The 27,301-nt window shown below is 41.2% G+C and overlaps 1 protein-coding gene across 3 annotated transcripts in view; it reads right to left on the bottom strand.

Annotated features, from left to right (window-relative positions):
- Positions 1–2,064: 2,064 nt before the first annotated feature.
- LOC140739031 (C-type lectin BpLec-like) overlaps positions 2,065–27,301 on the bottom strand; it is a 111,304-nt gene continuing 86,067 nt past the window's right edge. For 2 of the 3 annotated variants that reach the window (XM_073067002.1, XM_073067003.1), the window contains 4 exons: positions 20,311–20,451; positions 17,754–17,816; positions 15,509–15,620; positions 2,065–2,276 (listed from right to left, as the gene is read on the bottom strand). In XM_073067002.1, the coding sequence (XP_072923103.1) occupies positions 2,206–2,276; positions 15,509–15,620; positions 17,754–17,816; positions 20,311–20,451 (387 nt within the window). In that variant the 3' untranslated portion in view covers positions 2,065–2,205. The remainder of the gene's footprint in view (positions 2,277–15,508; positions 15,621–17,753; positions 17,817–20,310; positions 20,452–27,301) is intronic. The other variant, XM_073067005.1, reaches the window with a different exon arrangement.

Here is a 27,301-nt window from a genome sequence, read left to right on the forward strand (position 1 = left end):
ACTCCTCCTCCTGTCCATTCCTGACACACCCCACTATGGCCGTGTCATCAGCGAACTTCTGCACATGGCAGGACTCCGAGTTATATTGGAAGTCTGATGTGTACAGGGTGAACAGGACCGGAGAAACCTGTTCATCTTAAGACCCTTCATCTTAAGTTTTCAATATTTGTTGCTTAGTAAATTATTTATTATTATTATTGTTTCCTTCTCTTTGTATTTGCAGTTTGTTGGATTTTACTTACTGGTTGAATGTCCAAGTTGGTGCAGTATTTCATTGATACTATTATGATTATTATTCTATTACAGATTTATTGAATATGTCCACAAGAGAAAATGAACCTCAGTTTATTTTGTATGGTGACATACCGCACATGTACTTTGACAATAAAATTACTTTGAACTTTGAACTGTTGAAACTTTATTTAATCTCAGTCTGAGCACAGAATGCAATTGATATTTAAAATTATGTAAGGTGATTTTTTATTTAACTTCTATGAGCAAGCAAAGTGATTTCTTTTTCCTCATCAGCAACATTAAACTTACCAATGTCTCTGCAGCTTCATTTTATCTGACTTTACCTTCTTGAATTCATTGGCAATAAAGGGGACTCAGTGCATGAAGACCAGTTGAAAATGAAGGAAGAGAGAGTCATTGAGGTCTACATGTTGGGCACTTGTGCAGGGTGATCAAGGAGGTAAGTTGGTGAGGGTTTTATTGTAGTGGGGGTATGGATTTAGAGAGACTGGCAGTTAACTGTGTTCCATAAGAACAGCTGAAGAGTTGGTATCAAACCCAGTGGATCAAACTGTAGTCACCACCTGTCTAGATCCAGGAATGAAAGGCTAATCATAAGAGGAGGGATTGATGACTCTGGGCCTTTTCTCATTGGAATTTAGAAGAAAAAGGGAGAGGTCTCATTGAAACCTATCAAATATTGAAAGCTCTAGATAGAGAGGATGTGGAGAGGATGTTTCTTACGGTGGGGATTCCAGGACCAGATGGCACAACCTCAGAATAGAAAGATGTCCATTTAGAATGGAGATGAAAAAGTATTTCTTAAGCCAGTGGTGGGGAACCTATGGAATTTATTGTCATAGGTGGCTGTGAAGCCCTGGTCGCTGGGTATATTTAATGCAGTTTGATAGGTTCTTGATTAGGCAGGGTGTGAAAGGTCATGGGAGAAGAAAGGAGAATGGAGTTGATAGGGAAGTGGATCAGCCATAATGAAATGGCAGATCAGATTTGATGGGCCAAATGGCCTAATTCTGCTCCTATGTCCTATGGTCTATGTAACACCCGATTTCTAGGGTTAATAGTACCCCACCATTCACCTACAGTCAACTCTGAGCCAGAGATGCTTCTCTCAAAGTCCTGGACGGCTCTCAGACAAACTTGGTTCAGACGATGGTGGGAGTGGTTCATCTGGAACATGTCATTCTGGCGTAGTGAGGACTACACCAGGAGGTGTGTCTCTCGCTCTCGTGTGTCAAACATAAAGTAGGGTGAGTGAGTACCTCCCCACACTGGGCTTCCCTGAATATGCTGTTCACCCCACAGAAGCAGGTAGTGCAGGGGAAGCCAGTCAGCCCTTTGTGCTTGTGCCAGCCCTTAATTCTCCCATCCTGCACACTCCCCACCTCTGTATAGAACCAGAGGTGGTGCACTGGGCGCTGCACTGAATTGTTTCAGCTCCCACTCTGAGGAGATGAACATCACACACAATGCCAGTGGCTGTGTCCTGGTTCAGTGAGAGTACCTGAGGGAGACAGATGTTAGCATGAATACAAGTGATTCTCCAGATGCTGGAAATCCTGAGTAACTCGCACAAAAAACTAAGTATGTGTCAGGAGTAGTTATGCCATGTAGTTTACTGATTGTCTTGGAGGGCTGAATACCTTTCATGTGTGGTGGCCAGGACCTGACACAACAAGTACAGCCAAAGGGAAAGGGTTAATTTTGCAGTCTTCTCCTGAGTGCAGCTCTGAGTGTCGAGGTGGGGAGGAAGTAACAGTGGGACGGGAAGGCTGCTGGAAACTGGACTCGCACAACAACAACACACACAGCTCAGAATGCAGTTATATTTATTATTGGCTGAGAAATTAAATGAGTACAGTCACCACAGACAGTGAGAGCGGCTACAAAGAAATCAGGGAAATGAATCCACCGCTGGAAATGATGAGTAGATGGATCTGGAGTTTTCTAAATTCAACACAGTTTGTAAGAACAAACAAAACCATTTTTCTTGTCACAGGGCGCATCATTCCAAGCCATGTCATCTAGACACAAGGAGAAAATAACTGACATGAGTCCGCAAGATAAATATGTTTCAAATTCTGGAAATCTAAGATAGATGCTGCAAATACTCAATAGGTCAGGTAGCATGTGTAAAGAGAGAAACAGAAAGGTCATTGATAGAAATGTTACTTCTGTTCCTTCTCCACAGATGCTGCTTTATCTGCTGATTGTTTCCAGTATTTTCTATTTTCACTTTAGTGTAAATGTTTTATTTATTTTCGTCAGTGTCTGTGAATTTTCCCTCCTGTTGGTAAAGTCATGGAGTCGTAGAGCAAACAGCACAGATACAGGCCTTTCCGCCCAACCAGTCCATGCCTGACCAGTGCGCCCAGGCAGCTGATCCCAATTTCCTGTGCTTGGGCCCCATTCCATACATCCATGGACTATTTTCTTCGATGATACTATGATATCTGTCTCAAACACTTCCTCAGGGACCCCAGTCATTTCACTCACCTCTGTGTAACAATGTTGCTGCTATGATTTGTAATGTCAAAACACTGAACTAATTCACAGGAAGACACTGGAGTCTGAAATGTGAGTCTAACTTGGTGTTCACTTTCAGCAAGCTGCGCACATATTGCCTGGTAGAGTAATGACGTAGGCAGTTCATGGATTCATACATATAACCCATAATGAATTAGTTAAAGAGCAAGAATGCTGACTCAAACAATATACTTACAATATTACTCAAATACTACTGAAATATTAAATGCAGAACACTCCTCCCTGCTTAACTTTAAACTCCAACTCAGTAGAGATTACACCCCAACACAGTATACGATGTAATACAAAAACTACAGACACACGTCCTCAGCACAGTAAGCATTAAATTTCCATTCAGGCCTAAAGATTTAACCACTGTGCAGGATTTCTTATGCTTTTGGGATAACGTCTTTCCTGACAAGGGGATGGCTCCGCTTGGCAGGTGAGACAGGCTCAGGATTTGGGACCTCCTCCGTACTGGTTGTAGGAGTGGACTCAGACTGCAGGAAATGGTTCTGACAGTGATTGCCAACTATCTTCTCAAACAATTAACTCTCCTCAGTTGATCGATGTATAATTTTCAGATAATATCAGATGCAATCTCTACCGTGTATGAGAGTGATCCACTTCTGTCCTTAATCTTTTCAAACACTATTTTTAATTACCTCTGTCATCAATTTGCCATAGCCACTTGTCCTGCATACTCCTCTGAATGGGCTTGAGGAAGTCCAAGCGTGAACACAAGGGGCGAATCAGGAACAGCATAGCTGGTGAGTTATTAGTTGTGGAGTGTTCTGCATTACCATATGCAAGGAGGAAATTAGCAAGCTTCTAGCTCAGTGTCAGTGTGGTGTGTTCCGTTGACTTTGTTCACAGAGTGTTCTTTGGACTCTGTGCAAACCTTTCCACCAAGCCATTTGTAGCTGGGTGCTAAGGTGCAAATATAATATGTCCATTTATTTTTAGGAAGAATTGAAACTGTTCCCCCACAATCTGTGGTCCATTAACACTGACTAAGTGTTCTGGAACACCAGACCTTGCAAAGAGCCTTCTCACTGTACAGTCTTGTACAGTGTACAAGACTGCAGTGGAGTCTTTTGGGAGCACTCCTGTCCACTTTGTAACTGCATCCACTGCTACAAAAAAGTTTGTATCCATGAATGGCCAGGGAAAATCCACATGAATCCTCTGCTAGGGTATTGCAGGCCATTCCCTGAGATGGAGATACCCTGCTTTTGACATCTTCATGACATTTTGGCATCCTATACAGTGCATGGCAAGGTATTTGATCTGCTGATCTATCCAACGGCAGCAGACAAAGCAATGCACCAACGCTTTCATTTTAACCACACCTGGATGACTGGCTCCTCCAAAACTTTAGCTCTCAGCTTGGATGGTACAACAACTCTCAATCCCCACATAAGGCAACCTCTGTCAAGGGAAATTCCTCTCAACAGCTGTAAAAATGGGGTACTGGAGATTCTGATACACATTCAAGTCATTCTGAGTGATCATGTGGGGTCGTTTCTGGTTTCCTTTTGGTTTGTCTTTGCTGTAATAGGGGGGCTTTTGGTTTATGTTAGGAAGAGTATGTCAAGAAAACAGTATTTTTTTTGTAAACTGTTCTGGTATTTCCTTTTCCAAGGGTAAACAAGACAATCCATCAGCAAATCCATGATTAGCTGTCCTTTTCGAATCGATATTGCAATTATGTCCTCCATCTCTGTATTCGTGCTGCTACTGTTGGTTGAATACCCTTCCATGCATTGAAAATGATAAATAATGATGGTAAACTCTTGCCCATACAAGTACAGCTTAAAGTGTTTTACACCCCAAACGAGATCAAGGTCTCTCTGTTAATCAGTGTGTTTTTTTCTGCAGCAGGAAGGGAACATGATGCAAAAGCATTCACTTCCATCACTCGTAACTTGTGACCTAACTACACCTATGCTATAAGGCAAGGCATCACAGGCAAGCTTCAAAGGATGATATAGATCATAATATATCAGTTCAGTGTCTGACATCACCATCTCTTTTACCTTTTTGAAGGACATCTCACTCTGCTTTGTCTATTGCCATTTTATCCAGATGTGCAGCAATGATTTAAAGGAGCAGAGCACAGTTGCTAGTTTTGGCAGGAACCTGTTATAGTAGTTAATAAATCCTAAAAGGACTATGACTGTAACACATCCTTTGACCGTGGGGCTTCCACCACTACTTGAATTTCCTCAGCACTATTGTGCAATCTCTGCAGATCAATAGTATGATCTCAGCAAGTTTAAGAGTTCATGTTTATTGCATTGCACTCTGAGCTATAATTTTATAATCTTTTTAACAGCGTCTTGAGGTTTTAGCAATGTTCCTTGTCATCCTTACCAGTAACAATGACATCATCCAGGTAACATTAAGTGCCTGGACAGCATTGCAGCAACTGGCCCATTGTTTTCTGCCGGTGTGCAGATACAGATGTTCATTCAAAAAACAAGTTAAATTTAACAATAAAACCCTTTGTAGATGTTTATGTTTGCATTCCTAATCCATCTTTATGTTCAAGTAGGCCTTAGACAAGTCCATTTTGTTGAAGTGTTTTCCTCCAGGAAGGTCTGCAAAGATATCCTCTGTCTTGGGCGGAGGGCATTCATCTACTTTCAGTACTGGTCTGATGGTGACCTTAGAATCACCACAGATCCTGACATATCCATTTTTCCTGGCTACTAGGATGTCTGGTATTGCACTCAATCTTGCAAAGAATTCTTTCACTCTCCACGCGATCAGCTCACAGACTTCTTTATCATGGATAGCATAAGGACGCAGACAGGCTTGGTAAAACTTGGATGCAACATTTCATTTAACACTATGTTACTTTAGATATACCTCTGAGTGTTCCAAACTCATCCTTGAACACTGCTGTACCTTTCTTAATGTATTTACAAGTGACTTCATTCCAGATGATGTGACATGCAAATTGTGGATGGAGTGCCAATCAAATTGCAGTTGTTTCAGCCAATCACATCATCACAATGCTGGTCCTCCTGTTTTTACTACATTCAAGCCAAGGTAGCTTGTTAATTGTTGTATTTTGCTTTTACAAATGTCATCTCCACAGGAATTATCCTTTCTCTATTATACATTCTTAGTGAGATACCTGCAGGCTTCAGTTTAGTATCTTTGAAATGCTTTTAAAACTCATTTTGTGGAATGTCTGAAATAGCTGAACCAAAGTCTAGTTTCATTTTAATTAATTTGTTATTCACTTCTGGTGTAAGTCATATTGATTGTCCATTAGTATTCACATTGTTAGTCTGAAGGCTACTTAGTCCTGTGTCATTCTCTTCATTATGAGATTTTTCATCAATAGCATGCAGATTAGTGCTCTTTTTGAAATGTCAACTTGCGTTTTTACCCTTTTCTGTTCTCTGTGCATTCTATTATTTTTGTCTGCCAATATATAACTTTATTGCATCTTATATAAGCTTTGCATTTAAGTCTGCATTAGTTTGGTGTATATGAGCCCCTGTCATAGTGGTAACAACATTTGTTTGGCCAGGCTGGTTTCTGTTAAGCTATTGCAATTTTGCCCATGTGCACTTTCATTCCTGACTACAACCCAATTACATCTCTGTCTGCTGTTTCCATTGGTACAGCAACTTCAACTGCACTCTTAAATTTAAGTAGTGCTTCAGTTAGGAGCCATTGTTGAGTGATTTCATTTAAGATTCTACAAATCAATCTCAGTGTATCAACGCTCAGACAATCTCTTCAATTCAGTCATGTATGCTGAAACAGGGTGCCAGAGGTCCATGAGCATCAGGCAGCAGGAGTGAGTGTCAATGGAAAACTACTACTACATCGACTCAGGCCCGGCGGAAATGTGCTAGGGAAACCCAAAGGTCTTAAGGTGGATAAGTCACCTCGGCCAGATGGACTACATCCCAGAGTCCTGAGAGAGGTTGCTGAAGAGTAACGGACACATTGGCCATGATCTTTCAAAAAGCACTTGATTCTGGCATGGTCCCGGAGGACTGTAAGATTACTAATGTGCCACTTTTTAAAAAGGGAGGAAGGTAAAAGAAAGGAAATTATAGGCCAGTTAGTGGTTGGGAAAGTGTTGGAGTCTATTATGAAGGATGAAGTTTCAGGATATTTGGAGACTAATGATACAATAAGTCCAAGTCAGAAAGATTTCTGTAAAAGGGAAATCTTGCCTGACAAATCTGTTAAGAAATGTTTGAGGAAGTAACAAGCAGGGTAGACAAAGGAGAGGTAATGGATGTCACTTACTTGGATAATCAGAAGGCATTTGATGAGGTGCCAAGCATGAGGCTGCTTAGCAGGATAAAATCCTATGCTGTTACAGGAAAGATACTGGCATGGATATAGGAATGGCTGATAGGTATGAGGCCGTGAGTGGGAATAAAAGGGACCTTTTCTGGTTGGCTACCGATGACTAGTGGTGTTCCTCAGGGGTTAGTATTGGGGCTATTACTTTTCACATTGTTTCTCACTGATTTGGATAATGGATTAAATGGCTTTGTGGCAAAGTTTGAAGATGATACAAAGATAGGTGGAGGGGTGGGTAGTACTGTGGAAGCAAAGCAATTGCAGCAGGACTTAGTCAAATTTGAAAAATGGACAAAAAAGTGGCAGATGGAATACAGTGTTGGGAAATGTATGATAATGTATTTTGGTAAAAGGAACAACAGTGTGGACTATTATCTAAATGGGGAGAAGGTTCAAACATCAGAGGTGTAGAAGGATTTGGAGTCCTTATGCAAGACTCCCAAAAGGTTAATTTACAGGTTGGGTCTGTGGTAAAGAGGGCAAATGCAATGTTGTCATTTATTTCAAGGGGAATAGAATATAAAAGCAAGAAGGTCATGCTAATCCTTTATATGACTCTAGTCAGACCACACTTGGAGTATTGTCAACAATTTTGGGCCCCATATTTCAGAAAGGATGTGTTATCATTGGAGAGAGTCCAGAGGAGGTTCACGATGATTATTCTGGGAATGAAGGGGTTAACATATGAAGAACATTTGGCAGCTTTGGGGCTGTACTCAGTGGAATTTAGAAGAATGTGTGGGGATCTCATTGAAACCTACCGAATGTTAAAAGGGTTAGATAGGGTGGATGAGGAGATGATGATTCCTATGGTGGAGGTACCAAGAACTGTAAGGCACAGCCTCAAAACTGAGGAGTGACCTGTTAGAACAGAGGTTTGGAGGATTTTTTTTAGCCAGAGAGTAGTGAATCTGTTGAATGCTCTGCCACAGACTGCAGTGGAGGCAAAGTCCATGGGTATATTTAAGGCAAAAATTGATTGCTTCCTGATTGGTCAGGGTACAAAAGGATATGGCGAGAAGGCAGATGTATGGGGCTGAGTGGGATCCACGATCATCCATGATGTAATGGTGAAGCAGACTAAATGGGCTGAATGGTCTACTTCTGCTCCTGTCTTATGGTCTCTTACTCTCAATAACATTATCGAACCATTACGTTCTTTTCCTGAAGGTACCTGCAGATCTATCTCATGTGCAGTCTTTGCCCTCTTGTTTTCCATCTTAAGTGTTTTCTTCTCATTTTTCTAGTCATCGAGAGTTTCTCGAATGCCCAACCAATGATATCTGGTGAATATTTTTCTTAACTAGAGCCTCAATATCATTCTTCAGCCAAAGTTCTCTAAACTTGCCAGGTGTACATTTCACCCTGAAAGGAATATGTTGCCCCTGGACTCTAAATATACCTTTCTCACTTAACAGTCTTTACTTTCACTTCAGAAAGGCTCCACCCATTTGAAATCCTGTAAAATTGTCATGCTTCAGTTTTCAACCCTGACTTGTGGACCTGTGCTATCCTATTAAAGCTAATAGAGTTATGGTCACAGGAGCCAATGTGCTCTCTGATTGCCACTTCAATTACTTGCTCTCCCTTCTTCCCTGAGTGAGTTCATGTATTGCACCCTACCAGTAGGGTCGTCTCAATGGATGGCACAGTAATGTAGTGGTTAGAGTAACAATCTACAGCACCAGTAACTGGAAGATCAGGGTTCAATTCCTGTCGCTGTCTGAAAGGAACATGGGTTTCCTCTGGGTGCTCGGCTTCAACCCACATTCCAAAGACCAGCCAGCTGGTAGGTTGTGGGTTTGCTATGTTGGTGCTGGAAGTGTGGTGACACTTGCAGGCTGCACACGGCACATCACTGGACTGCAGATGATGCATTTCACTGCATGTTTCAAAGTTCTGATGCAAATGTGACAAGTAAAACTAATCTTTAAACTTAATCTTTTGATTTTGTCACTGGTTCATCATCAACCATGACTTGCCGAAAGGAAGCCGTGCTGACTCATCCTAATCAGACTTTGTCTGAAACAGAGGTGTTCCAGTGATGGAGCAGTATGTTTCTGCTTTAATTTTTATCCTTTAACAATTCATTACTGGTGAAACCAAATGGTTTCCTTGGCTGCGTAAGTCTAGGGAATACACACTCTGGTCCCGCCAAACCCATGAGATTGAGACAGCTCACACTCCAAAGCACCTGTTATCTCTCTAACCATAACCCAAACAGTGCTTCTACGGAAAGAGTATTACATTAGCAGTGAAACCTTTCTCAGGCTGTTACACTCGACCCCCACCAAAATTAGTCATGTTCTTATGACATTGAGATAATTTGTCACCCCTTCATACAAAGCACAAAGTCCAACCCAGGTGTAACTGGCAGTGACATAGCTCACCAAGGAGATAGGTGTCACACTCTGTTCCCTAGTTGCAACATAGGCCAATCTGTCTGGTGGCTTAGTGACTCATTGGGACCTCCTTACCCCACCATCTACTTCTTCAGCTTCCAAAACTCCCTGGACTCTTTCCTGTCTACCTGGGGAGACCCTCCCTGTCCATTACCATAGAACATTACAGCACAGAAACAGGCCTTTTGGTCCTTCTTGTCTGTGTCGAACCATTTTTCTGCCTAGTCCCACTGACCTGGTCCTGGAGATCCCTCCATACACCTCTCATCCATGTACCTGTCCACATTTTTCTTAAATGTTAAAAGTGAGCCCGAATTTACCACTTCATCTGGCAGCTCATTCCACATTCCCACCACTTGCTGTGTAAATAAGTCCCCCTAATATTCCCTTTAAACATTTCCCCTTTCACCTTACCCCATGTCCTCTGGTTTTTTCCTCTTCTAGCCTCAGTGGAAAAAGTCTGCTTGCATTCATTCTATCTATACCCATCATAATTTTATATAACTCTATCAAATCTCCCCTCATTCTTCTATGCTCCAGGGAATAAAGTCCTAACCTATTCAACCTTTCTCTGTAACTCAGTTTCTCAAGTCCCGGCAACATCCTTGTAAACTTTCTCTGCACTTTTTCAACCTTATTAATATCCTTCCTGTAATTTGGTGACCAAAACTGCACACAATACTCCAAATTCGGCCTCACCATACCTTATACAACCTCGCCATAACATTCCAACTCTTATACTCAATACTTTGATTTATAAAGGCCAATGTACCAAAAGCTCTCTTTACGACCCTATCTACCTGTGACGCTACTTTTAGGGAATTTTGTATCTGTATTCCCAGATCCCTCTGTTCTACTACACTCCTCAATGCCGTACCATTTACCTTGTATGTTCTACCTTGGTTTGTCCTTCCAAAGTGCAATACCTCATACTTGTCTGTATTAAACTCTGTTTGCCATTTTTCAGCCCATTTTGCCAGCTGGCCCAAATCCCTCTGCAAGCTTTGAAAACCTTCCTCACTATCCACTACACCTCCAATCTTTGTATCATCAGCAAATTTGCTGATCCAATTTACCAAATTATCATCCAGATCATTGATGTAGATGACAAATAACAAAGGACCCAGCACTGATCCCTGTGGGACACTACTAGTCACAGGCCTCCACTCAGAGAAGCAATCCTCCACTACCACTCTCTGACTTCTCCCATTGAACCAATGTCTAATCCAATTTACTACCTCACCATGTATACCTAGTGACTGAATCTTCCTAACTAACCTTGTATGCGGGACCTTATCAAAGGTCTTACTGAAGTCCACATAGACAACATCCACTGCCTCCCCTTCATCCAATTTCCTGGTAACCTCCTCGAAAAACCCTAATAAATTTGTTAAACATGACCTACCACGCACAAAGCCATATTGACGCTCCCTAATAAGCCCCTGCCTATCCAAATACTTGTAGATCCTGTCTCTTAGTACTCCTTCCAATAATTTACCTACTACCAACATCAAATTTACCAGCCTATAATTTCCCGGATTACTTTTAGAGCATTACTCCTGCGTCCCAATCTCTCAGGTCCCCTAATCACTTGTCTGAGGTTGCCTTCATGCTCAGTTACTTTAGTGTCCAGCCTCCATTATTTTCTAACCACAAACCTGTTTGTCCACTCCAAGTTCTCCCCGTTTCACCGGCCTCAGTGTGAGAAGGGTTGGGAATCTCTTCATCAATTATTGGGGAGTTAGCACATTGCGGCATATACCACACCCCCATTTCCTCATCCTCCGAGTTGTATCTCATCCAGGAGTAGAGTCCAGTCTAATCCTTCCTGCTGCTGGACCTTTGGTTCCCCATGTCACCACAGAGTCCTCATACTTGGTGTAGAGTCCAGGTCAGGCTCTGGGTCAACATGTACCTCTTGCCCCAGAGGTAGAAGGTGGTTCAGATGGAGAATCTTGACAGGCCCATTCCCATCCTCTGGTTTCACCTGAAAACTGGTACATTTGGCATCTGACTCTTAGGGCATAGGTGCCCAGTGGTCAGCCAACTTATACTTCCCAGGTAGCCCCAAATTCCTTATGAGGGTTCGGTCTCCAGGCATTAGTTGGGAAAACCTAACCTTTTGATCATACCTCCTCTTATTTCCTTGATTTTGCTTGGTAGCTGAGGTCTCAGCTAGTTCATAAGCCTTTTGCAGTTCCCTTCTCATATCAGACATATACTTCAGATAAGTCTTCTGTGGTAGATCTTCCTTGCTGATCCCAAAACAGAGGACAATGGGGAACCTCACTTCGCACCTAACATCAGACAATATGGCAAATGCCCAGTAGCTTCATTCTGTGTACTGTTGTAGTAGTGGACCAGATGTCCAATGTGTTGACTCCACTTGTTCTTTTGACTGATCTCCAAGGTTCTGACCATGTATAGCAAGGTCCAATTGAACCTCTTGGGCTAGGGATCACCCTGCAGGTGATAGGGTGTGGTCCTTGACTTCTTGACTCCATGCATGCTTAGTAACTCATATATGAGCCTACTCTCGAAATCCCATCCCTGATTGCTATGTATCCACCTGGGGAGGCCATCACAAATGGAATATTTCTCCCATAACACTTTGGCCATGGTGGATCCTTGGTAGGGAAGGCTTGCACATATCTGGCATAGTGATCTGTAATAACAAAGACATTTGGCATGTTGTTGGCATCAAGTTCTATTGACACGAACTCCATACACACCAGATCCAATGGTCCTGCACTCTGCAAGTGGGATGACGGAGCAACCCTCACCGGCAGCATCTTCCTCCCTATGCACTGAATGCACAACTTGCAGTATTCTTTGACTCCTGGCTTCATTCAAGGGCAGTAGAACTGATCTCTGAGCAATCCTTAGGTTTTGTTAACTCCTACATGACTGGAATTGCCATGCAGTGACTTCAACAGAATCATTTCATACTTCTCAGACAGAACCATCTGGGAATGCTGGAATGACGAGAGGTGACATGACCCAGTTCAGAGTCTGGTTCCTCAACTCAACTCTGGGCCAATCTCTCAGTAGCAGAGACTCCACACAGTGTTTTGTCTTGTCCGCTTGGGCCATGTCCCCTTCCACAACCGCTGGCCAAATGGTGCCTGTACACGGGTCATCTCGCTGAGCGGCTGCCACTTCCCCTGACTCAATTCTGGCAACTGTTTTGTCTTCAGAGCAATCAGGTTGCAGTAAGCTTGTAGAATGGCTCCATCAGAAGCTCCCAAATGATCTACCACTCAATTCTGCCCTTGCCTTTTCTTTGCCTTCCTGTGATGGAATTCTGGTACATGGCTTTGACTCCAGGGGCAGGAATGCTCTCTCACTCTCTGTCCCTGTCCAGACCTTCAGGACAAAGCATCAGCATCAATGTTCCTCTTCCCAGCCGGTACTTCAGACTGGAATCATAAGTAGACAATGCCACCAACCACCAATGGCCTGTGGCATCCATTTTCGCTGAGGTCAGGGTATAGGTTAATGGGCTGTTGTTCATCCTCACTTCAAACTTGACACGGTATGGATCATAATCTAGCTTATCCACCAAAGCTCACTTTAATGACAGGAACTCCAATTTGTGTGTGGAGTAGTTTCACTCAGAGGGTGACAGACTCCAGATGACAACTGCAAGAGGTCTCAACCCTGTGCCCTGATCCTAATTCAGAACATCCCCTAAGCCCTCTCTGCTGGCGTACAAATGGCAATCGGGGGTCTGCAAAAGGCAGCACAGGCACTTTCTTCAGCAGCTCCTTCAGTAACTGTAAGGCCTCTTCATGTCTCGCATCCCATCTCACTCCAAAAGGCTCCGAAGGACTAAGATAATCTTTATCATCCTCTCCTTTCGTCCTCCTCCTTTTATTCCCCAAGGAAGGCTAACCGCACAGAAGCTGATTTAAGGTGACTCACTTTCGCATAGTCCTTCACAAACCTCTGATTGTACCCACAGAACCCAAAGAACGAGTGCAGAGCACTCACAGTCTGGAGCATTGGCCATGTGGTCACTGCCTCTACCTTAGATGGATCCATAACTACTCCATCCTCTTAGACTATCTGCCCAACATAGTTGGCAGACACCTTGCAGAACTGGGATTGTCCAGGAAAAGTTGTCCAGCCTTTAGGTGGCCCAGCACCTTCAGTAGCCTCGCTTCATTTTCCTGCAATGTGGACATGAACACTATGAGATCATCCAGGTACACCAATACCTCAAGCAAGTTCATATCCCCACCGTTTTCTCTATAACACGCTGAAAAGTCACCATTGCTCCCAATATGTCCTGGGGAATCCTTTCAAACTGGCAGAATCCCTGTGGACATATGAATGCCATCTTCTCTTTGTCAACCTTATTCGTGGGGGTATGATAATACCTACTCCTCAAGTCCGGCACACTGAACCACTTCGCACCACTCAGGCAGGCCAGCTCGTCCTCCATTTTTGGGACTGTGTACATGTCGGGGACTGTACACCAGTCCAGAGTCCCATAGTCCACACACATCATACCTTCCCATTCTTCTTCCTGGCCACCACTACTAGAGACACATATGGGCTTTTGGACTCAGGGATGATCCCAGCTTCCTTCAGCTTCCGCAGATGCTGCCAAACGTCTTCCACCTCTGCAGGTCCCAGTTGCCGTGTCCTTTCTCTGAATGGGGTGTCCTCTGTCACCCGGATGGTGTGGCGAGTGCTCTTGGAACAACCAACATCAAACTCGTCTGTAGAAAAGACATCTTCCTCCTTCAATATCTTCACTATTAACTTCCTCTTTCAATCTCCAAGTACCAGGGAGTTGCCCAAAATTGAGTGACTCCTCTTATCCGTCGGGGGTGGGCATTGTTGCCGAGAATGTTCTGAGCCTACAATAAGGAGCTTTTCACACCTGGGCCTTTTCCCATTTATTCACCAGGAAGGTAAGGGCTGATACCAACTCAGAACGCTCACTGGAGGACTCTTTAGACCTTCCACATCAGATCACTCCTTCCCCTTGCTCCACAGAAACAGAAACAACTTGTCTTTAAAGTCTTTGCCCCCGGCTACGGGAAACTCGGATTCCGATTCGGCACACTCGTCTACACTCCCCTCCTCCCAGAAAGTTTGGGCAGCCTATGGCCCTCTCTTCCTGGGCCCCAATAGTACCAGGCCAATCCACTGTTGTTACATCAGCGCTAGTCTGAACAAAAACAAATTCTTTGCCTGCCATTTTGTCAAAACCCCCGCTCCATGATCCTAACTGATCCTAATGCTTTAATGGTATGTAAAGTCTGAATTAACAATTCATTGGGGCTACGAATGTCTACCCCACTCGATACACACACATTCGTTATCTGCAACCCCGTGGATTCGTACCATCACTCAACCCCTGCAGCATCCATAAACACGTAACGTAATCATTTCACCGGACAATAGTTTAACACAGACTTAACCACACAACCCACTGGATCAATGCTCAGGGCGATCACACAGCATCCAGCAAAATTGATCTGGGATGATATCTCCACAATGAAACCACTTGGTTTCCTCAGCTGTGTTAGTCTAGGGTGTACACATTCCGGTCCCACCAAACCTGTGAGATTGAGATGGCTCACATTCTAGAGCACCCGCTATCTCTAACCACAACCCAAACACTGTCTCTACAGAAAGACCATTACATTAGTAGTGAAACCTTTCCCAGCTGTTACACTTGTATGGCTGTGTTCAGTTCTTTCTTTATGTGCAGAGTCATAGTGTACCTTCTTCTAACTCCAGTACATTCCTCCTGCTCAGTAACACTCAGCGTATGTTCCCCTGAACCCTCCCATATATCCCCCTCTAACCACCGGGCCCTCAGTCCAGTTCTGCCGAGCACAGCACTCAAGGAGTCCTGTGGAACTCACTCCCTCTGTGGAACAGTACAACTGTTGAGATAACCTCCTGTTCAACACTGTGTCTAAAATTCACATTTAAGAAAGTAAAATTTCATTCACTGTGATACTTACTGAAACGATGAATGTTCACACAGTCTTCTTTGCGTTTAAAATCATCAGGTTGATTCTTAGCCCACTTGCTGTAACAGTACAAAGATCCATCAACCCACGTGAAATTCCCCTCCTGTGGGATATAAATCAGTGATTATTCCTGTGGGAATGCTGAGTAACCTGTCACTTAATGATACAGGGAGGAGCTGTACCTGAGCCAGAGTGAGACCAGAATATGAGTCAGGACAATCACATCCCTCTCTAACTGCTGGGCACTCAGTCCAGTTCTGGCAAGCACAGGTAGGCAGGAGATATAGGAGTGTTTATTAGCACCCCACTCGGCTCAGGAACAGTTACTACCCGACAATGGTCATGAACTGGAGTGGATAACTTAATTCACGACTACTTTGAACTGATTCTGTGACCTACAGACTCACTTTCAAGGACTCTTTGCAACTCATTTCCTCAGTATTATTTCTATTTGCGCTGTTCGTCTTCCTATCCACACTGGTTGTTCTCAAGGCTTTGTCTCATTATGTACAGTTTTATTGTAAAATTCTATTGTATTTCTTTTTTCCTGTAAGTGCCTGCAAGAAAATGAATCTCAGGGTAGTATATGGCAACATATACATACTTTGATAATAAATTTACTTTGAAATTTAAACTTTGAGATCCTTACTGTGTGCAATTACTATCATTTATTATAGTCAAAAATAGGAAGCTCATCAGAAATCTCAGAATTATCTGTACATGAAGATATAAAATGCAATATCAATCAGTCAGTGAGGTCAGCTTCACCTCAGAATCCTGACTGGTTGTAAAAACATGAATCACAGTAAGTTGCAGCTGAGAAACACTTCAGCCCTTCATTGAATCTTGTTTGAGGACAAAACAGAGTTTAATATGAACGCATTGCCTCATGGCACATTGAACAATAACAGAGAACAACTCTCCTTAATGTGGGTTGGCCAGTGTCATATATTTGGGTGTGCCCATGCTCAGTGAATCTACTTCAAGTTTGTGGTGAACTACATATACCAGAGTGGCTTGCTCCCAACAGACCCCTGCTGAGGCTCCTCCCACAAACCCCTGTATAAAGGCGAATGAAGCCTGAGGCCGGCCCTCATTCTCCAGGATGTTGTGTTGTTCATTCTTCCGGTCAATAAAAGCTGATATCTCACTTCTTACATCTCAGAGTGAGTTATTGATGGTGCATCAAAGTTATCTGTGGTTAGTTAGTTAGTCATGTTCTTGACAGCTCAGTCAACTGTGACACAGTCATGTAGCAGGTAGTGCTGCTGCCTCACATACCTAGGGGCCAGGATTCAATCTCGAGCTCTCTAGAAAGCAGCTATTTTATGGAGAGCTGAGTGAGGACAAACCATCATATCGTGGACAGAAAATGAGATGCAAAGACTTTCTGAGAACAACTCCGATAAGTTTCAACATTGACCCAAACCACTGGGAACCACAAAATTGGATCATCCTGTTAGGGATATCTGCACAAAAAGTGGTGGTCATTCAAATGAGAATGCTGGAATTGAGGAACAAAGAGGAATAGAATATCTGAAAATTCAAACACCACTGAGGTTATTGCATCCCCGAACTCTGTCCGTCATGTAAGTAAACCTTGGAGCACAGATTGATCTAATCAGCTACCCCCGTACACATCACAACACTGTAGATCGGATACCATGGCCTTACTCAAGAACGAGTGACACTAATCAGTCTCTGAGGTTTATTAGCCAAGTATTTTTAAAGTTTTGATTAACTATTTTCCATTGTACAATATTTGCAAAGTTTTTCTGATGATTTTGTGTGAAGTATTCCATGCAAATGTAACAGGCTTGTTACTGATGTCAGGAGATTCATGTGATTTATTTCAATTTCATATACTCACAACGTCATAATTCCCAATTCTCAAATTACTTCACAGCTACTCAGTGACATCGCACTGCACACAAGCCTTGTCCAGAGTCCTTGCTACATTTTGGGAACAAAAATGCTTCAACTTTAGGGAAACAATTAACCAAAATCTGAATGCAGAGAGAATCAGTCAGGAGGAAGGGAAATGTGGGAGGTGGGTTAATCAGAGATCATACCACCGCAGTAGAAGAACAGGATAAATAACAAAGCAGATGCATCAGGGTTCTCATCAGTAACCAACACAGCAGCACTGTCTGTCTATATATTGCATTTACATATGCAGAGCATATGACACTGATTATAAAATGTATTTCCATATATAGAACATGTAGCATTCTACCTGCTGTGAATGTATCCTCCCTCCAAAGCGAGTTACCAGCACACAAAGCAGCAGAGATAATTTCTGAAGGGACAGGAATTAAAAAGTAGAGAAGCTGTGTAAATCCTAGATAGAACTGTGGTGAGACTGCACTCTGATCTGTGTACAGTTCCAGGCTCCACTAAATGGAAAGGCTACAGAGACACAACTGAGGGTGAGAAGTTACCAGAACTAAGAGGTTACAGTTACCAACAAAGGTTGAGCAAACTTGAGCTCTTTCAGCCATCTCTAGAAAGCACCTATTTTATGGAGAGCTGAGTGAGGACAAACCATCATATGGTTTGACTGGGGGAGGGGGGGGGGGGAACATCCTTCTCAAAAGTTGTATATTTTAGGTGACACAAGAGTTTCTACAGATGCTAGAAATCCTAACACACAACATGCTGGAGGAACTCAGCAGGTTAAGCAGAAACTATGATGGGAAATAAACAGTCAACACATGAAAAGATGAAGAAAGGTCTCAGCTAGAACCATAAGCCAGTCTGTTCCCACCATAGATTTTGCCTGGTCTGCTGAATCCTCTAGTATCATGTTTGTGTTACACTTAGTATATTTTGAGTGTCTGGAGTTTATGACCAACATTTCAATATTCAAAGGTGCTTTTCAGTTGGGATGTGGTCCTATTGTCATAGTCACTGCATTCAAATGTTAAAGCAAAGTGGGTAGTTCTAGACAGTGAAAGTAGATAATTATTATGGTGTTAAAATCTATAAAATATTGTGCAGGGAGAAGAACATAGAAACTAGACAGTGAGAACACAGTACAGGCACTTTGGCCCACAATGTTACATTCACCTTTCAACCTACTCTAACATCAATCTCACTCTTCTCTCCCACATAACCCTCCATTTTGCTTTCATCCATGTGCCGTTCTAAGAGTATCTTAAATATCTCTAATGTATCTGTCGTGGTCCGGTCTGGGGTCCGCATCCCGGTTTGCGGTCCATGGGCTCCAGACTCCGGGTCTTCCAGCTGTCCCTTGTTTAGCTTGGACTAAACCATAAACACCTGTTGCTCATCTTGTTGGCTGGAAATATAAGTGGCCCTGGGATGGAGTGTGTTGGGGGTGTTGCCTTTGCCCTTATAGAGCAAATGGCTGGTGGAAGGCTGGTACGGCCACTTGCCATCTTTAGGCTGGGATGGAGAACCATTGCTTCTTGGAGTCTTGCTGTCAGTAGTTGGAGCTGTCATTGCGGTATGGATTCAGCTGTTTCCCGGGCCAGCTGGGTGGCCGTCAGCCACTCTGAGCTAGGTAGGGATCTGGTTGTTTCTGTAGCCAGCCAAGCCCTGATACACAGATGGAACTGTCTGTCATTCTTTGGTGTTTGTCTCTTCCTGACCTTGCCCTGTGGGGTAAGTTGGGCTGTCCTGCTGTTGCCCTGTGGGATAATCCGTCTTGTCTTGTCCTTGCCTCTGTGGGGTAAGTCAGGCTGTTCTGCTATTGCCCTGTGGGGGGAATCTGTCTTGTCTTTGCCTCTGTCGGGTAAGTCTGGCTGTTCTGCCATTACCCGACAGACAGTCCTGCCCCACCTTGGTGTGGAGTAAAAGTTGAGTCCCGGCTTATCAAAGGGGAAGTCCTGGCTCTATATTTATGTACAGTTCCTAGTCTGCCTCAAGTCTCCGGCCAAGCCTCAAGACCCCAGCCTCAAGTTTCCGGCCACGCCTCAAGACACAAGCCTCTAGCCAAGCCTCGTCACGTCCTCGCCAGGGTCTGGGGGTCCAAGACCAAGGCAAGACGCAGGTTCTGGGTCCTTGTTCAGTCTCGGGCTTGGAGTCCACCCCAGGCTCCTTGTTCCCAGTCCCTTCTCCTGCCCTGTTCCTAGCACTACAGTGTCTGTATCCTGAATTTGGGTCCTGATACAACACCCCTGTATGACAGTATCTACTCCTATATAAGGTCTATATAATGCATTTCCCACTCACTGTGCTTCAAATCTACCTCTGACATCTCCCCAATAATTTCCCCCAATCACTTTAAAAGTAAATGCTTTCATGTTAGTCATTGATACCCAGGGGAAAATGACACTGGCTGTCCATTCTATCTATGCCTCCCCTTGTATGCCTTTATTAAGTCACCTTTCATCCTCCTTCACTCTGTAGTGTGATGGGGCACAACATGTTGAGTGTGTTCAGGAGGGATTCCTGGTCAGTAATCTTTCCTAAACACCTGTAACATTCTCTGGATCTGATTCTAGGCAATAAATCTGACCAGGTGACAGATCTATCAGTGGGTTAGCATTTCAGAAATGGTCATCTTAACTCCCTGACCTTTAGTACAGCCCTGGATAAGGATAGGAGCAGATGAATGAGAACAGAAAGTCACACTGATTGTTCCAGATGAGGGAAGGTGAGAGAAGGCTCACGTGGAGATAAACAGTTGTATAAACATGTGGGACTTTATTTGTTCACAGGAGGTGGTGACACTGGTCAGACCAATATTTTTTGTCCTTCCCTGATCATTCTCTGAACATTTTAGATAGCAGATATGAGTCAACACATTCAAATACCATTAACTTTACCTTGCAAATGTCATTCAGGCCAATCCAGGCCGTTGGCTTTTTTTGGTTCACGATAAAGACCACATTAGAAATGAATGTGTTGTGTTCCTCTGAGTTCACAGAAGCCAGCTGTCCACAACGTTCGTCTCGATTACAGAAATCCTTTAAATGAAAAAAATAATTTATTTGTCGGTGAGAATCAAAGTCCTTCATCCTCTTACAGGCCTCTCAGCAAATTGTCCAACGTGACAGAACAAACAACAGTAGAGTTTAGGAACAGGCCCTCAGATCCACAAGTTTGTGATGTGTTAATTAAGCCAATGATGCTGAATTGACTCCGCTTTCCGCTCACGGACATGTGAGACACAGTTTCTTTCTGTCCGCTTTTAATCTCTCCCTTTTCTGATTTAAACTTCGAAATTTCAACTTTATTCAGTTGGATCTGTAGAGCAACAGTTATAATTATGGCTACTTTAAGAAGCACTAAAAAGAACCCGGACCCAGGCAACCGAAAGCCTAAAAAAGCTGACAAGATCTTGGAGGAGCCCCCTTGGGTGAAGAGTTTAGAGTCTCACATCAACAGTATCGGCACTGAAATAACTCAAATAAAATTGAAATTTGAAGAAAAAATTGACTCTCTGAGCCTCGATCTTAAAGAAGTTAGTCAAAATGCGGCTGACCCTTCTTCTCGTTTGGAAAAAGCTCAACAACGAATCGTCGATCTGGAAGCTCGGTCGCGTCGGAATAATATTTTAATTGTTGGATTAAAAGAGAAATCAGAATCTGCCGACACGCTGGATTATGTTGCTAAAATGTTTTAGTCTTTATTTCCGGAGGTTTGTTCGCTACCTCCAGAAATTGAAATGACTGACAGGACCGGTGCTTTAAAACTGTTGGATCAAGGTAAAAACAGGCATATTGTTGTGCGTTTTCTCCATGTTAGAGACAAAGACCACATTATTAAGCTTGCAAGAAAATGAAAGTTGTTTCAATTTCAAGGTTCGGAGATTCACTTTTTTTGAAGATTTCCCACGTGAAGTTGTTAAGTGTGCTGCATTTACGTCGGCTATGAGATGAGCGTATCAAAAAAAGCCCTTTCCATCATTACAATATCCAGCTAAATTAACGCTTTCTGTCAAAAATTCTGGGACTCGTATTTTTGATGACCCAGCCGAAGCATTGCGTTTTATTAACTCTTTGCCTGATGAGTCTAATGCCTGAAGTTTGAATGATTTACAATGGTTTGATTGTCTCGTGGCGTAAAGAGTGATGAAATTGGATGGTTATAGAAAGTCTTTACCTTAAAATGTATGTTTATCTCTGAAAAAGACGTTTGGATGGTTTTAACCTCAGGAGACATAGCGGGAAAACTGTTGAAAGACTGTAGATAATTTTGAACCATCTAGAATTTTTTCTCTGCAGCATTTAAATGAACTTATTTTGTTCCGTATGCTTTTGTAAAGATCTTTTAAGTAATTATTTGAGTTTCTTTACGTTTTAAAGATAGATTGGATAATTTAAAGATGGCGATTGTTTTTCTTTTGTGCAAATATTTCAATTGTTTTGGACAACAACACACACAAAATGCTGGTGGAACACAGCAGGCCAGGCAGCATCTATAAGGAGAAGCACTGTCGACGTTTCGGGCCGAGACCGTTCGTCAGGATGTGTTTTTCTTCCGTTATCAAATATTATGAAGGTTACTTTTAAAATTGAAGGTTGTTTTGTTTTACAAAAAAAAACACTGTTCCTTCCAATTTAATTATATTGAGATACACGTCGACTGTAATGAGTTTTATGCTCGGTAGAGAGGGATAGAGATTACTTCATTTTTTTTATTTAGGTGGGTGGAGTTTATAATTGCTTTCTATGCTTTTCTTGGGGCTTGCATTGATGGGTATCGACTTATTTCTGGGCTTTGTCATTTGGGTGAGATTTTTTCTTTTTCTATCCCCATTATGGAATCCTAGAGCATACGCAAATTATTTTTATTGTTGTTCATCTCCGTCATTCTTGACTATCTTATCCTGACATGCATCTAACTATTTTTAGATACAAAGTCTCATGATGATATCTAAACAGTTAAATGTTTTCAGTTGGAATATCTGTGGTTGGAGTCATCCTATTAAGCATAAGAAAACATTTAAAGTTATTAACTGATTCCAACCTGATATATAATCTTTGCTCAAGAGACGCAAATCAGGTTATGTGATAAAAATCTTTTTTTTTTATCTTGGAGGGTCATCCGTTTCATGCAAATTCTCAGAGTAAAATTAGAAGTGGTCCTATTTTTATTGATTCCAATATCCTTTTTAATCAGGATGATATTATAGCCAATATTAATGGTAGATTTTTGATTGTTAAAGGATTAATTTATAATAGGAAAACAGTTTTGGTTAATATTTATGAAGCAAATGTAGATGATCCCTCTTTTTTTTAAAGCTGTCTTTACTCTATTACCTGATTTAAATGAATATATGTTATTAATGGGTGGATTTTAATACTTGTTTAAATCCTTTAATGGATCAGTCATCACCCAAACATCAACTCCCTAATCATTCTGCATCATTTATTAATTCCTTTTTAATTGATTATGGTTTAATTGAAATATGGAGGCATATGCATCCTAGTGATAGAGAATACTCTTTTTTTCTCACAAGTTCATTATATATATTTGAGAATCGACTATTTTATAGTTGACCCTCGACTTCTATTTAATGTTCAGAAATGTGAGTATGAAGCAATTGTTATCTCTGATCATGCTCCTTTAAAACAAATATTTGAACTGTAAGTTGTTGTTTCTACCAGACCATTTTGGCATTTTCCAGAACACTTGTTACAAAGTTCAGAATTTTTTGAGTTTATTGAAACTCAGATAAGAGTTTTTTTCTCTTTAATAGTACAGGAAATATCTCAAAGTTAGTAATTTGGGATACATTAAAAGCCTATTTACGTAGTCAGATTATTTCATATATAGGTAAACTGAGGAAACAAACAAGAATGGAATTAGATAAAATCTCTAAACAAATTAAAGAATTAGACAACATCAATGCGATCTCTCCAAATGTTGTTTCATTTAAAGGAAGAGTAGAACTACAATCACAATATATTTCATTATTAACATTTCCTATTGAAGGAAATTTGTTTAAATTGAAAAGTCAATTTTATATTTTTGGGGATAAAAATAATAAGCTCTTAGCTTCCCAATTAAGAGCAGCTAGAGCTAAAACACAAATTTTAAAGATTCGTAAAATGTAATGGAGATATAGCAAGTAACCATGAAGGCATTAATAATATTTTTCAAGATTTTTATTCTGATCTTTATAGATCTCAATTTCCTGCAGATTTCTCCAAAATGAAGGCTTTTTAGATAAGATTAAACTTCCTCAAATTTCTGTTGAAGATCAACAGGTGCTTGATGCTCCAATTACTGAGCATGAAATTCAGAAAGTTATTTTATTAATGCAATCAGGTAAAGCTCCTGGACTTGATGGTTATTCGGTAGGATTTTACAAAAAATTTGAAAGATTACTTTCTCCGTATTCTTTGAAAATATTTCATGAATCCTTTCAGAAGGGTAGCTTACCTTCTTCCTTTTATGAAGCATCTATTTCCTTAATCCTTAAGAAAGATAAAGATCCTACTGAAAGTTCATCATATAGACCTATTTCAGTATTAAAAGTGGATCCATAATTCTAAGATAATGGCTAACAGTTTGGAAAATTTTTAACTAACAAATAATTTCTATGGATCAAACGGTCTTTATTAAAGGCCGTTACTCTTTCTCTAATGTTCGGAGATTGATGAACATTATATATTCACCAATATCTAAGCAACCTCAATGTGTTATCTCTCTCAACACAGAAAAGGCATTTGATAGAGTTGAGTGGCCATATTTGTTTAAAATGTTAGAAAAATTTGGTTTTGATAATAATTTTAATAGGTGGATTCAAATGATTTATAGGAATCCTATTGTCACGGTTATCACTAATAATTCAGGTCCTCTTTGTTTTCACTTTCTCGTGTTACTAGAAAGGAATGTCCATTAAGCCCTTTGTTATTTAATCTTGTATTGGAGCCTTTGGCCATAACACTACATGAAGCTAAAAATATTCATGGTATTTCTATAAATGGAACCATAAATAAGATTTTTCTTTATGCAGATGATCTTTTGGTTTTTATTTCGAATCCTGAGGAATCAATTCCTAATCTTTTGGAACACTAAAAGATTTTGGTAAATTTTCAGGATATAAACTTAACTTGAATAAAAGTGAATTGTTTCCATTAAATGCCCCTGTTTTTATTTATAATGATATTCCTTTTAGAATAGTTAATACTTTTAAATATTTAGGTATTATAATTACTAAAAAATATAAAGATCTTTATAAAGCTAATATAGTTCCTTTAATGGACTCCATGAAACAACTGCTTTTTAGATGGAATCCAATTACTCTCTGTTTAATAGGTCATATCCATGCTGTGAAAATGATGATTTTGCCTAGATTTGAATGTATTTTCCAAAATATACCTATCTTTTTAACTAAAACGTTTTTTGATCAATCTGACTCTCTTATTTCTTCCTTTGTTTGGAAGAATAAAAGATCAAGAATTAATAAGTATCATCTACAAAAATGTAAAAAAGATGGTGGTCATGCACTTCCTAATTTAAGACTGTATTATTGGGCTATTAATATCAGACAATTATGTTTTGGCTATATTAACTTGACAAGAGCCAAAAACTACAATGGGTTGATTTGGAATTAAAAGCTATTAAACAATTTCATTTAACTTCAATATTCGGAGTTCCATTAACTTTACAACTCTCTAAAATTCCAAATTTAAATCTTTACCCTGTTATTAAACAGTCCTTACAGATCTGGTTTCAGTTTCGCAATTTTTAAAATTTCAAACAACTTAAGCTGTCTAGTTTTTTATATTGGAACTTTTTATTTAAACCTTCAATAAATGATCCCATTTTTCTCCTATGGAGAAATAAAGGGATCCGTTCTTTTACAGATTTATTTTGTGATGGTCGATTGATGACTTTTGGAGAGTTAACAAATATTCTCTCGCTCATACACACTTTCTGCAATATCTTCAGGTTAGACATTTTTTACAATATTTATCTAAGTTTCCATATTTGCAAGAATCTGATTTGTTGGATACCATTTTGAAGTTGGATATTTTAGTGAGAGGTTCCATTAGCAGAATTTATAATTTACATTTGTTACAAAAAGAGAACCTCTCACTAAAGATTAAACAAGATTGGGAGAGAGAATTAATATGATCTTTGTTAATCAAGATTGGTTGTGAGTTTTGAACAATGTAAATTCTTCTTCTATATGTGCCAATCATGGTTTAATTTAGTTTAAAATTGTTCACCATTATTATTTAACAAAGGAGAGACTATCTAACATATTTCCTAGTATAGCCAACTACTGTGATAGGTGTAAAACTGAAGTAGCTACTTTGTCACATATGTTCTGGTCATGTTCTTCATTAAAACGGTTTTGGTAATCTTAAACACCTCTATATACTGCCACCACCACTGCAGAGAACACATTCCAGGCGACGACCACCTACTTGTCAAAATTTGCCCCACATAGCACCATTTAACTTACTCCCCCTCAGCTTAAATACGTACATGCCTTCTGGTACAGACACATCGATCATGGGAACATGATACCAGCTGTGTACTCTGGCTACAAAGCAAGCCAGCGTACAAAGAAGGTTCACCAGATTGATTCCTGGGATGGCAGGACTTTCATATGAAGAAAGACTGGATCGACTAGGCTTATACTCACTGGAATTTAGAAGATTGAGGGGGGATCTTATTGAAACATATACAATTCTAAAGGGATTGGACAGGCTAGATGCAGGAAGATTGTTTCTGATGTTGGAGAAGTCCAGAATGAGGGGTCACAGTTTAAGGATAAAGGGGAAGCCTTTTAGGACCGAGATGAGGAAAAGCTTCTTCACACAGAGAGCGGTGAATCTGTAGAATTCTCTGCCACAGGAAACAGTTGAGGCCGGTTCATTGGCTATATTTAAGAGGAATTTAGATATGGCCCTTGTGGCTAAAGGGATCGGGGGTATGGAGAGAAAACAGGTACAGGGTTCTGAGTTGGATGATCAGCCATGATCATACTGAATGGCGGTGCAGGCTCGAAGGGCCGAATGGCCTACTCCTGCACCTATTTTCTATGTTTCAAGCCTAGTTTGTCAAATCTCTCATTAGAGCACATGATCAAAAAGCAGACAGCATCTTAGTAAACTTTTTCTGAATCATTCCCAAAGCCTTCACATCCTTTCTGTAATGAGCGGACCAGGAAGGAATGGAATTCTCCAGATGGGGCCTATCCAGCGTTCAGTAACACTGCAACATAATTCATGACTCTTGATCCTATTGCCTCATTTAATCAGAACAAACATAACATATACCTTTGCCACCTATCAGCTGGTGCAATCACTTTCAGGCAGCTATAGACTCCTATGACGGAGTACCTGGTAAGGCTCTGAAAACTTGTGCCAACCAACTGGCGGGAGTGTTCAAGGACATTCTGAACCTCTCATTGCTGGGGTGGAAGTTCCTACTTGCTTCAAATTGGTAACAATTATGCCAGTGCCTAAGAAGAATAATGTGAGCTGCCTTAATGACTATTGCCTAGTAGCATTTACTTCTACAGTGATGAAATGCTTTGAGAGGTTGGCCATGACTGGACTGAGCTCCTGCTTCAGCAAAGATGTGAGCCCATTTCCATTTGCCTATCACCACAATAGGCAGACACAATCTCAATGGCGATTCACATGGTCTTAAACCAACTGGACAATACAAACACCTATGTCAAGATGCTGTTCATCAACTACAGCCCAGCATTTAACACCATCATACCCACAATCCTGATTGACTAATTACAGAACCTGGGTTTCTGTAATTCCCTCTGCAGTTGGATCCTTGATTTCCAAACCGGAAGATGACAATCTGTGCGGATGGGTGATAACATATCTTCCT

Source organism: Hemitrygon akajei, chromosome 14, assembly GCF_048418815.1.
Source record: "Hemitrygon akajei chromosome 14, sHemAka1.3, whole genome shotgun sequence".
Taxonomy (NCBI): domain Eukaryota; kingdom Metazoa; phylum Chordata; class Chondrichthyes; order Myliobatiformes; family Dasyatidae; genus Hemitrygon; species Hemitrygon akajei.